Raw genomic sequence first — 13,695 nt, forward strand, 5'->3', positions numbered from 1 at the left:
TGATCGACATTGCTAGACACACAATAATTGGAATGCTCCTGGATGATTTTGGACACTGGTGTATAATCACGGCCAAGCCTTAAAAAGAGTTTGTATTAGCGAACGAACGCGTTTTGCTGAAGCGAGTTACCAACTGAAGCGATAAACTCCACTGATCGAACGTTTTTGCGTGCTCCCGGTGAACGATCGTTTGTGTACAACGGAGTTCACCTGTTGTTTCGATTGCATCATGCTGTCAAACTCTTTTCGAAATTGGCAAATCGGAGAACGTTGGCCGTTCTCTAAAGCGCGTTCACATCTGGTGGATTCAATTATTTTTTTAGTTACATGTCAATCAACAACTCTTTAAGATTATTCTTTGAATTTTCGTTCGACTTTCATGTGCTGAAAATAAATTTATTCTTTGAACGGTTTCGCGGTTTTGTTTACAACTTCAAAGGTCATTTTGACATTCATCCGCCCGGCGTGAGCCACAGTGCGGAGCATGCAGATGTGGACGCGTTTTCAAACCGCTTTCATCTGTCAAAGAATTTTTAAAATGTCCGCTTTGTATTCTACTCTGAAAGTTGAACGCTTCAAAAACAGCTCCTGAAAATCGGTGCTAATAAAACCATTGAACCATTGTCAGTCCAAGCCAATTTATAAATTTCAAATAAACTCACCAAAGCCACAATGCCAAAAGCTGGCAACAATTAAAACGAAATATGTGCCTTCGGGTGTGCCAATGGCGTGACGGTAGTGCGAGGAAACCCTTCTGGCTTTACGTACGGCTAACCACTGATCTCTAATATTCTGTTTTTGAGCCACAGTAACTCTCTTTAGAGAGACGGCTAGTTTCACTACGGAATAGTATTTAAGAAAATAAAAATTGTGCCTTCAGTGAAAACTGTTTATTGAACAAATACATAAAAGAAACATTAAATAAAACAGTAACTCCATTCTTTATTATAACAACAGGTGTATTCCCCTTCTAGTCGTAAAGAAAGCTGTTAAAATCAACAATTAATCAACATTTTCTTTTATTCAGCTTAAATTAGCAGGAGACAGCAATTCAACAACGCGAAGCTGAATGTATTATTGATTTATTTATTTAGAAATAGTTTTTTTTCGTTTATTAATTGTTACTAAGCTATGTGTTGGCAAGAAAAAAGGAAATGTACACCGTATCATACACAAACATCTTCTAACGAGCAGCCTTGACCGATAAAGGCAAACTTCGTGAAAACTAAAACAACATAGCTGCAACTGGTTTCGGAGTAATGTGACGCTTGAATCTGATTAAAATATTGTTTGTTTAAAACCTCCTTAGAACTGTGCTTATTTTTAAAACAAATAAGTGATCGTAAATCCGTTCCCGGGCACTCCTGCACCATCAGACTGCGGAGCGGTACACACACACACTTCCGGTGGGCAGGCGTGCCGGACACTTCCGTGTGCCCGCTTAGCTTAGCTGGACTTGATGAGTGGCGACGTGTCGTGCTTACGGCAGGTGATCGGGCTCGGCTGCAGCAGGCCGCCGGTGGCGAGCGGATGCGTGACGCGCATCGGTACGACAACCGTCTCCCCCATTCCGGTCGACGCCGTATTCAATGTAGCGCTCAGCTGTTGCTGCTGCTGCTGCTGCTCGAGATAGGTGAGACATTCGCGGAAAGCGAGCAGGAATTCGTCCGCGTTCGTCATGCTGAACACCATTGGCGGCTTCAGCTTGACCACGTTGTCGTCCGGCCCGTCGCTGCTCACCAGCGTCCGGTGCACAGTCTTCATGCGCTCGACGACGGCTTTAGCGGCACGGGTGGCCGGCAGCCGGCGTGCCCGGTCCACCACCAGCTCGATGCCGACGAAAAGGCCCGTACCGCGGACATCACCCACGAGCTCGTACTCGTACTTGAGGGCGCGGGCCTGCTCCAGCAGGTACCGCCCGACGCGCAGCGCATTCTCCTGCAGGCCCTCCTCGTCGATCACGCGCATGACCGCGTTGGCGATGGCACACGACACCGGGTTGCCCCCGTACTGCCAAATAAAGAAAAACACGTCAACGTCAACGTCAACCTTCGCACCACGATTATCTTACCGTGTTGAAGTAGCAAACGCCAGTGGAGGCGAAACTCTCGGCTATTTCCGGGGTCGTCACGACCGCCCCGACCGGATGCCCGTTGCCCATCGGCTTGGCCACGGTAACGATGTCCGGGATGACGCCGTGCGGCTCGAACGCCCAGTAGTGCGTGCCGATGCGCCCAAACCCGACCTGCACCTCATCAGCGATCGTTACACCACCCGCCTTCCGCACCGCGCTGTCGGATGGAGTAGGAAAACAAATTGGTAATGAAAACTGAGGTCAGCAAACGAGCGTTTCCGGACACCACTTACTCGTACACGCGCCGGAAGTAGTCCGGCGGTGGGATGATCTGGCCGCCGCAGCTCTGCAAACTCTCGGCAATGAAGGCGGCCACGCCGGTGGGGCTGCGGTCGAGGATGCGCTGCACCTCCTGCGCGTACAGCTGCCCCAGGTCGGTGCCGTCGGGATAGTCGCAGTCCCGGTACTTGCCCCGGTACACGTCCGGGCACGGTGCCTACGGAGGGAAGAGACAAAGCACAGCGGTTCCTCACCACCTGCGACTTTCCTACACCACGCTTGCGTTGCTACCTACCACGTGGACAAAGTCGGGCTTCGGATCACCGCCCGGTTGGTTGAATTTGTACGGCGAGATGTCCATCACGGCCGATACGTGCCCGTGGTAGGCGCTAAAAAAAAAAAGGGGAAAAGGCTCAAATTAGACCCGGTTTGCACGGCAATCGGCCCCGGTTGACCCGGGTGACTTACTGATCCAGGGTGATGACCTCGTGGCGTCCGGTGTGCTGGCGCGCGAGCCGCAGCGCCAGATCGTTCGCCTCTGAGCCCGAGTTGACGAAGTAGCACACGGACAGGTTGCCGGGCATCTTGTTGGCCAGCGTCTGGGCGCACTTGACCAGCTCATCGTGCAGGAACCGATTGTTGGTGGACAGCGTTGCCAGCTGGCGGGCGCCCGCCTCGACCACCTTCGGATGGCAGTGGCCAACTGTTGGAGATAAAAACAAAGACTTTTGATCCATTTATCTACTTGGTTGGTGTTAGTTCACTATTGTTCAGTCGCTTTCTTAATTTAATTAATTTATTGCAAAGTTTGCTCGTTCTCATGCATTCTTTGATGAAAAAAGCATGAAATGATTGATGTTCCGACACGTTTCGAGAATTATTTACTACCCGTGAATTTTGACCATAGAGTAAAAGTAAATGAAATCCAGAACCAGAAAAGAAAAAAGAGAACCACCTGACTGAAGCAAAAGGCTGAATCTCTCTGATTCTTTGGCCATTCCTAGTTCCTATTTATTAAAATTAAAACAACTGAACTTGTTTTAATGTAGTTTTAATAAATTAAGCAAACGTTTGACGATGTTTCCAAGATAACGGATAAGGCAAGGTTATTATTAACAAACTCTAAAAACAAAAATTAAACCAATAGGTAAGAAGTCGTATCCCAATATCCCCAACCATACTATATTTAACTGGACTTAAAGAAACTGGACAGTAGTTTTATTTTTAATCAACATAATCAAGCAGAAAATTGTACATTTTAAATAAAATGTGGTATTATAGCAATGGGAAGCAGTATAGCTTCCGTTTGTCTCGCTAAGGGAGTAGGCACTTCAGCAGCATCACTGCTGGTCCACGAACCACGAACTCGTATCATTCGTAATCTAATCTACCCTCACGGCCGACCCAAAACCCTCCATGCTTGCAGACAACCGACAATTGTACGATTGCGAAATACTTGCTGGATTACATGACAGACTATTGCCCGAAGTCGGAAATTACGACACGGAAATTGAAAGCATACATCAAATGCGTCAACCCTTGATACGCGTGATGGTAATTAATTGTAACAAACTCGCCAAATATACTAAAAAGTAACAGTTTACTGCTTTTGAAGCTTGCTACAATATATTTAAAATATTGTGGGGTCCTTTAACTCCCATAGAACGCCATATCGTGGCTGAAAACCAGCGAGAAGGATTTGCACAAAGTCGCTGTTCAGACTTCTGGCGTATGGAGAAGTGTGTAGTGTGCAGTGCCTTCCGGAATTAAGCAACTTTATCAGAAAACATCATAAAGAGTACGATTCAGTGGTTTGGACATACCTGGCCACAGTAAATCATGCGCAAAGAGCATCGGAGGAGTTGAGCCGGTCAAATATAACTGAAATACCCCACACTGCTAACCCTCCTTATGCATTTCAACTACAACCAATCGAAAACACGTTTACAACAGTTAAAGGTAGGACCTATTCCAACATTTTAAAGTCCAAATGGAGCAGCATTTGGTCATGAATGCCTCACAACAACTGAAAAACATCCTTATGCGACTGGTTTTGTCGGCTAGGGCTAAAGTTTCGGCCAAGGACCGTAAGGCCAGCTTACTGGCGATCGGAATATTTTTTGAAAGTACTTAAAAGATGTAACTATAAAATGAAATTTACTAAATTAAATTAGCTTGGATAACTTTTTCCTTATCACCGATGAACATTTGTCATTTTTTTAAATGCAAACGTTATTTGGATACTGGTGTTAACAAATATTATTTCAATTACTTTCTTTGTACCAGATTTGTTTGCATTCTCCAACGTTGGAAATGAAGCAAAACAGTTGCTTACGCTTCAAAGTTCACATTCGCAAAAGTTTTAGTCCATGAAAAGGATGTTGTTTGGTTTGGAGAAGTGTTTCCAACCCTTGCAGCCATGTTTAACTGCGCTGGCCGCAAACAATCGTCTCGGAAACTGCCCGGCTCGGGAAGGAGGTTATCGGTACGTAACTATCGGTAAGCACGTGCTTACCCAGCCGGCAACTATCGGCCGGGAGCACACTGTTTGTTTATTTTTCCTATCAGACATCTGGGGCAGCGGTAAGAAGGGCCGATTTGGGTTTCGGAGGTGCGATAGCCTTTGCTAGGGCGGCCAAGCGATAAGCAGCCGAGACGGCGGCCACAGGGCACCCCGGTTGTGGTCGGTTTGACGTCAACGGCAACGGGAATGGGCCACGGAAAATATGCACTCTCATCGCCGTAGCCGATGCGGCGATATGTTTGCGCCGGCCATGGAGCATCGATTCACCGGTTTCCAGCGCTTCAGGGAGGGTCCCGTCCTTCGATCGGTCACGCGAGCCTTAGCGGGCCGCCCGATGCGCAGCACGTGAACCGCTCGTGTGCCCCCTTTGGCTCTTAGTGCTCGACTTACCATGCGCGACGTTGTTGATGCAATCGAGGTAGCGCGTCCCCTGCTCGTCGTACATGTACTGGCCCTGGCCGCGCACTATCTTCAGCGGGTCGGTGCGGTAGAACAGCTGGCACGATTTGCTGCCGGAGGGGTGGGAGAGAGAGAGAGAGAGAAGGATGCGGAAGGAAAATCAGTAAACCATCGGTGTAGCCGGAGGTACCCCCCACCCCGCTACCGCTGCACGTGCGCACGCGCGGGATGGATGGACACCCGCCTTTACCCCATCAATGACATCCACTTGACCGACTTGAGCCGAGCGCCGGGCGCAGCCAGCGCTTCCCCTGGCAACGAGCCAACCTCCCTCCCCCGGTACGAAGCTACAAAGACCACCCCCGTCTTTTATTGCAACCCTCCCGGTTGCCCCCAAACCACCCAAAAATCGGTCGCTTTATCGCGCGACGGGAAAGTGGTTTGTTTTTCCCTTTTGGCTTTGGCGCTTGACCCCAGGAGCAGGATTAGCGATTGTTTGTGCCGCCGGCCCCATTTGCCAACACACAGTGTGCAAGTCGGCGGCGCAAAACAATCGCGATAGATGTTTTTAAATGCAATTCTGATTGCATCGCTGAGGGGAACCATCGGTAGATTTCTTTTTACACTTTGACTCTCCCAAATTATCACCCAGTGGTTGTTTGATTGTTAATTGGCACACTCGCATACATACATTGTCGACAATCTGACGTTGAAACTCTACCATGCAAATAGTGGTCATTTTGTTCTCAACCCAACTTTCGATTTCAATCTCCTAAAACAGCTGAATATTTTTTCAACACAAAAACTTTTCCTAAAATCCAAAGCACTTTTGATGCACATCTCAACAATATGAAATAATGGTTTAAAGGTGGCTTAATAAATTTGCTTACATGTAGGTTTTACACGAAGAATTTTCACTTTTTTTTTTAAATTGGTAAAAAATAAAAGTTGAAAAGAATTTCGAGCCGATCTTTTGGACTCATAGGAAGCTTGTGGAATGATGGAGAGAGGTATCGAAAAACCAAAAAAAAAGCCCAAAGGTACCGCAATCTTTTCAAATGACGATGCTATAAAATTAGTTAAACCGTTTAAAAGCTTTCGGGAAATTTGTGCAGTTTAAAATAGGAACTGAGGGGTTCGCTTAAACTTGGTTCCAAAATACTCCTACAAACTATCACAAATAGTATGATGCAACGTTTAAATAAGTCTTCTTCTTTTTCTTTGGTGTAATGACTGTCGTTGGCCATGTATACCTATTGGGGGTTTACTAGACTATTCCCTTTTACCGCACGTCCCAAAGTTGATGAGCTTGGAAAATTCATTTGTTGGTCGGCGTTGGCCACCCGGGGGCCCACCGTGAGGCGGCACGACATGCTGATGGCGCGTGCCCCGCCGGAACCTGTATCCCTGACTCACGGACGCTTCACCAGTGCACCCACACTCCCCCCCTACCAACCCCTCACACCATCCCAGGTCGACGGCGAGGCGTGTGGACGGTGAGCAAGCAAAATGAATGCAAAACAATTTAATCTACACCTATCATCATCGTCAACGCGAGCGTCAGCTTCCCTGGGGGCGATGGCAGTGTAATGCGCGCGTAATTTATAGGGCAGAATAATGGCACCGTGCACCCGGTTCGCCACCGGCAATAAAAACAGCCTTGCACCCGCAGCCCGCCATGCGCCGCTTATCGTAGTGTCCCACGTGGTACGGCGCATGGAGCACAGCGAGCAAGTGGCCGCAATGAGCAGGAATAAATAAATGTGTACATAATTCAGGGAGAGCAGCACAGCGCACGGTACGGTAAAAGGAGGAAATTTGTACCACACCTCATCAGCTCCCTTGATGTATATATGGCGGTCACCTCGCTTCCTACGGCTGGCAGCAAGCGTGGCGGGGTTTAAAAATAGGTTCCTACCCGGTCGCGCGCGCGCACTCCCGCGGCTTCGATCTCGCCGTCGTCCCTTTTGGCGGCTGGGCAACATGTTTCTACATGGTTGGTAGGGCGCTAGGGGATGCCGATCCACGGGTGAGGGGAAGGGGTTTCGGAATCGACCACCTTCTGTCCCCCGCTTGTTGTGGCGCGGGGGCCGCGACGTCGTGTTTTGGTTCAGCTAAAGAATGCCGCCGACCGTGGCTTTGACCGTGATTTGCCAACCTGCAAACGATTGGGCTTGCGGCCAACATACGCCTCTCCGAGGCATGGCGAACGAAGGCGAAGTCCCTTTTCGGACGCGTGGTAGAACACTAACAGCCGGCCTTGTAAGCCACCGCAGACCGAAGCTGGATATTTCCGGATCCATCCAGAGGCAACCCGCAAAACCTGCCCGTGGACACCAGCCCGCCACCACGGACATTTTTCTTGCTTGGGCAAATGACCATGTTAGTGCTTCTGGCTCGCGCACTACTGTACACCTGTTCACATATGTTCAAATGGGGCAAAATTGATAACGCAAATAGCATCATTTTCATAATTTCATCTAGACGTCTGGTTCTTTGTGTGCCGGTCATTCACCGCTTGCTATTTGCTTGTAACTGAAAATAAAACACAAGCAAAGGTAAAATGTATTCCAACTCAAGGGCCACAAAACTACACGCCAACTTAGGGCATGAAATTCTCGTCTGTTCCCCCCCAAGTTCCGATCTGGTACATCACTGTGCTTGACCTTTCTTGAAGGTGTGTCTGCAAGGCATCGATTGCTCGCGCCGGCGAAAACAGTTTCCGTGCACAAACAAACAAACGAATCCTGTGACCTTCCGGTTCGGAAAGGATACCTACGGCTACAAGGGGGTTTATCGGCTGTGAGTATTTTTGAACGACATGGTGTTTGCTAACTAAATACGGTACAACCTGTTTGCCCAACGTTATGTACGAGTACTACAATTCGGCCAGGACATTGCTCGGAAGCATCATCCGCTGTCGTGGCAAGCCAAAATTAAAGTGGATACAGGAGAGATCCTTCACCTTTGCTCGGCGCTTACCCGATGTGTTTGTTGCGCAATTTGATTGTGTCGGATTTCGGCATCTCTTCGCGGGCCTCCATGGTTGCCTAGCTGCTGTTATTGTTATTCAGGATGCAGGACACGTACACACACACACACACGCACACGAGGACGACACGGCGCGGGAAGACTAGAGACGCACACGACAGTGGGGGTTTGCAGGGTTTTGGCCCTTTCGACAGACAGAGTAGTGAGTAGACGCACGGCGACGGACTCCCTACGGCGGGGGAGGGAAGGGGGAGCGCGTGACGGGGCAGCGAATGCGAGAGCGACAGCCTCCCGACAACCCAGCGTCGGTTGATAACGTCAAACTGAGGAACCGTCGATACGCCACGCCGCTATTTGTACTCGCCAATTTCTAGTACGTAAGGCTCGCGCTCGGTCACAATTCCGTGCACTCTCTCACTCTCTCTCTTTCTCTCTGTGTCCCTCTCTTACTCGCTCAAGCCTGTGTGGACACTTTCGAAAGGAACGTTTTTGTCGACCGCGGATCCGTCGACGCCGTCGTCGCCGTGGCCTAGAGCAGGGGTCGGCAAAGTACGGCCCGTCAGCTGATTTTATCCGGCCCGTAAAAAAAACTAAAATCATCTCATTTCCGGTTGAATATGTTCACGATATCACACACTTATTTTTGCTGAAAATGTACTTTTATGTCTTTACTCTGCATCCAGAATAAAAACAATTGAGGAATACAGTCTTCGATGCTATTAGAAAACAGATGTGCTTAAAAATATTGTAAACGTCTTGTATCTATGTTGTTTTATTTACAGGAAGTATGCCGGGAGAGTAACCCTGCTGGAACAAAATAATTTGAGTAGATCATTCTTACGTTTAAGTTGTTTCAAAATTGATACTCCATTCAAAAGGAGTTCAACATCGCATTCAAAACATAATTTAAGATATTTTTGTGGACTCTTTTTCATCGTTCACTTTCAGGAACCGTGTGCCGACCCCTGCCATCGAGCCGGACAACAGTCTATTGCAGTGTCCGCACGAGAGAAGGAGGAAGGGCGGGACCAAAACGAGAGTGGCGGCGAGTGGATTATATTTGCCCGGTTATCACTTGGCGTTTTTTTTAACTGTGTTGTGTTGTCAATAGCAATAGCACAGCACCCACCCCGCCCCGCAGCAGCCACTGTCATGCCCTTTTCCGCCGTCATAGGAAAACAACGTCCCCCTCCCTTGCCAACCCCTCCGCCACGGTTAGCTTACCATAGTTCGTGGCTGTCCCGCTGCACTGTGGGAACACCAGCGGCCATACGTGCTCGAGCTGTCCAGGCGTTGGTAGTTTATGCAAATCATTGTGCAGAATTTATGTGTGTGCTTCGAGATTTAGTTTTCCAACGCGAGCTACTCCATCAACAACTGGAAATTAGAACGGCACACGCCCGCACACGACAAGGGAAAACAAGTTTTGTCCCACTTTCCGAGCTACTCCCGCTGCCATGGTAACGGCGACCCAATGGTTGGCAACCACGGTTTCCTTCGGTTTAAAAATATTAAAATTATGACCCCGGATTGTGTTAGAAGCCCGCCCGTGCACAATGTACTCGCGATGGCAAAAACAATCCCACAACAATTACCAGTTGGGGTGTGCGAAGCCACGTGGAATCTATTTCGGAACGCCCCAAAATGCCCGAAACGTCAGTGTTTTGTGTTTTCAAAGCTGTTTGCTTTTTGTTCGTGCACATCTGTCTAGCACCCGAGTCCCTGGGACTGATAATATTCTCTTCGAAAGGGCATCTCTTGGCGGTCGGTGCGCGATAAGTGCGCCACACGGAGTGCCCGGTTTGGATCAATAAAAGTAAAATGCTGTAACAAAGAGGCACAAAAACGAGGACGTCTAGCCCAATCTCACCAAAAACCCAAATATCTCTGGAGATAAGCAAACTGTCAGACGGTTCACAGGGCTGACCCTCGCCAGCCCCAAATGGAAAGGCTCGTCGCTGGTTACCGTCACAACGTCGCTAGCCAGCAGCGAACAATTACACTATCTTCTCGGGCAGGGTTCGTTGGCATTCCCTGCATCCACTATCAAGCGGTCAAGCGGCCATCTGGCGAGGATCTGCAAGAGTCGCCGGGCAAGACGCAGGAACAAGATTGTGTTGTCTTCGATCGATTTTGGACGGTCCGATCGCTCTGAACCTTGGGTCAGCTGCGTCACACAGCACTGTACTTCTTCCTCTTCAGAGTCGGTCCTCTCGTACAGAGGAAGGTCCAGCCTCGGTCAGGATTCGAACCCACGCCGACAAGCTGGTGCGCCGTGCACGCAGCGCTGTACTATCGCTCGCCATTCCCCGGAAGAATGGCGCAGTGTCGGTGCAGAATCGGACCTATAATCATTCAATTTTCTAATCTACAACACGAACACAGTGTAGCGCATAAAATGGGACGCCCCCAATTATCAATTATTTGCAATGCAATACTCTCATAGCTGCGCAGGCAACCTTATGCAGGCGCAATAGCAACATGGAGATTGCTGAAACACATCCTAAGTAAGGAGATGCTCAATTCTACTACTTTTTTTGGGGTATAAGTATATAATCAGACTTCTCGCCTCTCTGAAGTTGAAGATTCGTTGCCAGATAAGATGTACAGCAGTTGGATGCAAAACATAAATTATTCATAGTCCTATAAAAAAAGGTACCCCACCATTTTCACAGCTCGATTCTCTAACTCTCATTTAAAGACCATCAATATTAAAACCATAACGAAATGTTTAAACTTAACATGAAGTTAGTTAGTTATCGGACTTCTCAGACTTGTATAATTCATCAAAAAAGTTTCCGGTGCATTTTACCTCACCAAGGCTACTATTTCATGCTACAATAGCTTCGCCATATGAGATCTCGAATCATCTTAAAATTAAACGTGTCGTGTGAGAAAATTAAAGTCATGGAGGTGGAAATCTGGAGTCTCTTATATTACGCACTGCTCACTTAATGCCAGATAAGGTTGAACAATGGAACCAAACACAGCTGAGCTGAGGACTATTATCCGGTGAGCTCGGTGCATGCAGGAAGTATGTCCAGCACCCTCGCCCACGCAAATATTTTCGTGCCCCGGTTCAGAGCTGCACATTACGACCCACGGCGCTTCAACAACAACCTGTTTATCCCAATTGGATTCCAGTTTCTTAAAGCACTCTCACTAAATCACGACGGAAGTATTACCTACCTTCGTTGTCAGCTGATGCGCCAGCATCGTTAGTGGATCCTTTCGTTGGCTGGCGATTGGAACAGCGTCGGTACAGTTTGGTCTCCCGTTTGGATCAGATCCAGTCCCTTACAGCTCCCAAAACAGTGCCTGAAAAAAACGAGACGACACAACTAAAGCGATGTTGAAATCAAGGACATGGTTACGCGGAATGTGCATTCGATTTCCTATTCGATAATTTTTATTTCTTCATTTGCTTTACTAATAGTGTTGTTCACGTAAGACACGTCTCAAATCCACCTTTCTGCGGCGGTAAATATTCTGTATTGCGCAACGTTTTACCTGAAGCAACGTTCCTATGTCTGGGCGGGGTAATAAACAGTGGGAAAATTAGTTTAATTAAATAAATAATGATCCGGGGAGAGCAACACACGGGAGGTATCTTTGTCACAACTTTCTTCTGTGTTGGTTTGACTAATTAGAATAAACCCTGTTAAAGATAAAATTTGTAGAAAACCATATCCATCTGCTTTCTGCCGACACGACACACACGAATTTCGATACGACTATCATTCTTTACTTCTTTCACTCGTTGTGCGCATTAAAATACTCACGTTTGTTTTTTGTAACCTTCTACCAAAAGGAAAGAGAGCTCGCCACGTTTATTGATACTCTGATGATCGGGTCGTTCAAAAATTGCACAACTCAACGCCACCTTCACCTCTGTCTGGTGCTCTTCTCGTCGTACACCCGGTGTGGACCGGTGGAAAGAATTGCAAGATTCGCCGAGAAAAAGAAAGTGCCTGCCCTCTAAAAGGCGATAACGCTGCGCGCAAAACCGGCGAAATGGCCACTTCAGGCTGTCGAATCTGAAAACCAGCCGGCTTTTCTTCTGTGCGCGCGCGGGGTGCTCTCCGGGCTCGTGGTTTCGTGTCTATTTTGTTTTTGTTTTTGTGTTTTTCTTCTTTTATTTAAATATCGCGCGGAAATAATGATAATGAACTGCTCTTTCTTTCCTTTCGCCCACGTTCACTCGCGACATGATGCATCATATTCTTGCTTCTGCTTTTGCGGTTGTTTTCGTGTTTAAATCTTATTTCTTCTCTGTGTTTTATGTTTTGTTCGTTTCGCATTCCTGTTAAAAAGACACTTTTATTTTATGTTCTCTTATTTCTATCTTAACCTCAAACGCTTACTACTTTCACCACCTCGCCATTCCCTTTTTTTCCACTCCCCGTTTATTTCTGCTCACGATCGGAACGATCATTTCCCCTTTTTTGAATACTTCAATGCATCTCTGCAAGACTAAATGTAATATATTTCCACCCGCCAAGGAAGGATGATGGCTCCTTCGACTTTCTTCAAATGATACCCCCTCCCTCCCGCTTCCCCCCACTTCTTCCGCCGCTACTCCACTTATATTCTGCCCGGTTAGCCTAGTTCTACGATCGCTAAGAAAATACAGAGCTTCTTATTTTAGGATATTAAATTAATGCTTTACTTGTTACTGTACTACTATATTACTTTCCGATGAATTCTCTCGGTGTGTGTTCACTGTGGCTTGCAGTGCCTGTGTTCGAGAAAGATCCTGCCGTCTTGCTACGTCATGCCAAGGTGGTGCCATTACAACACTCTAACCACCCCTCTACCATTAGCTCGTCGGCGCGTGCGTGTCGTACCCTTCTTCGTTCTTGCTTTCATGTTAATCAAAATGAGATCTATACAAGGATCGAGTGTTACTGCCGCACGGCGGACGCGTTCGGCCCACCAACAAAATAGTACTACTAGATTTCCCCTGGCCAGGATTCGCTTCGCGCGAACGTTATTGAACAGACGAGAGCGAGAGAACACGGAACAGAAACGCGTTAAAATACCTTTCCCACTGGAAAGGCTTCTATGCTATTGTTGAGTTTCGGAGGTTATTTAGCTTCGCTCGTGTTTCATCTTTTTTCCTGCACCGGCTAGTGCGACACATCTATTGCTACATTGCTCGTCGGTATGTTTTTGTTCGTGTATGTGTGTGTATGTGTGCGCGTGTTGTGTGTTGTGTATCTGTTTGCATGTGGACGTAGAGTTTCCCATAAATTTCTCCCAACCCCGTCAGGGAGAGTTAACGATAATCTATGTGGTATCATCGAGAGCTTTCTTCTTTTCCATACATATGTATATATATATATATTTATAATCGTCTTTATCAGCTTGATTTGATTTCTTTTTAACGATAACGGGCCTGTCTTTTCGCTCTGATAACGATTTAATC

The 13,695-nt window shown here is 47.5% G+C and overlaps 1 protein-coding gene across 1 annotated transcript; it reads right to left on the reverse strand.

Annotated features, from left to right (window-relative positions):
• Nucleotides 1-969: 969 nt before the first annotated feature.
• On the reverse strand, nucleotides 970-12,502 carry LOC131290541 (alanine--glyoxylate aminotransferase 2-like). The gene is made up of 8 exons (XM_058319695.1): nucleotides 12,463-12,502; nucleotides 8,259-8,304; nucleotides 5,268-5,386; nucleotides 2,822-3,056; nucleotides 2,649-2,742; nucleotides 2,368-2,570; nucleotides 2,072-2,291; nucleotides 970-2,010 (listed from the first exon to the last, which is right to left on the reverse strand). The coding sequence occupies exons 1-8, from the start codon at nucleotides 12,485-12,487 to the stop codon at nucleotides 1,447-1,449; spliced, it is 1,506 nt and encodes a 501-aa protein (XP_058175678.1). The 5' UTR covers nucleotides 12,488-12,502; the 3' UTR covers nucleotides 970-1,446.
• Nucleotides 12,503-13,695: the final 1,193 nt, after the last annotated feature.

The sequence above is a fragment of the Anopheles ziemanni genome, chromosome X (assembly GCF_943734765.1).
Source record: "Anopheles ziemanni chromosome X, idAnoZiCoDA_A2_x.2, whole genome shotgun sequence".
NCBI classification, from domain to species: Eukaryota; Metazoa; Arthropoda; class Insecta; order Diptera; family Culicidae; genus Anopheles; species Anopheles ziemanni.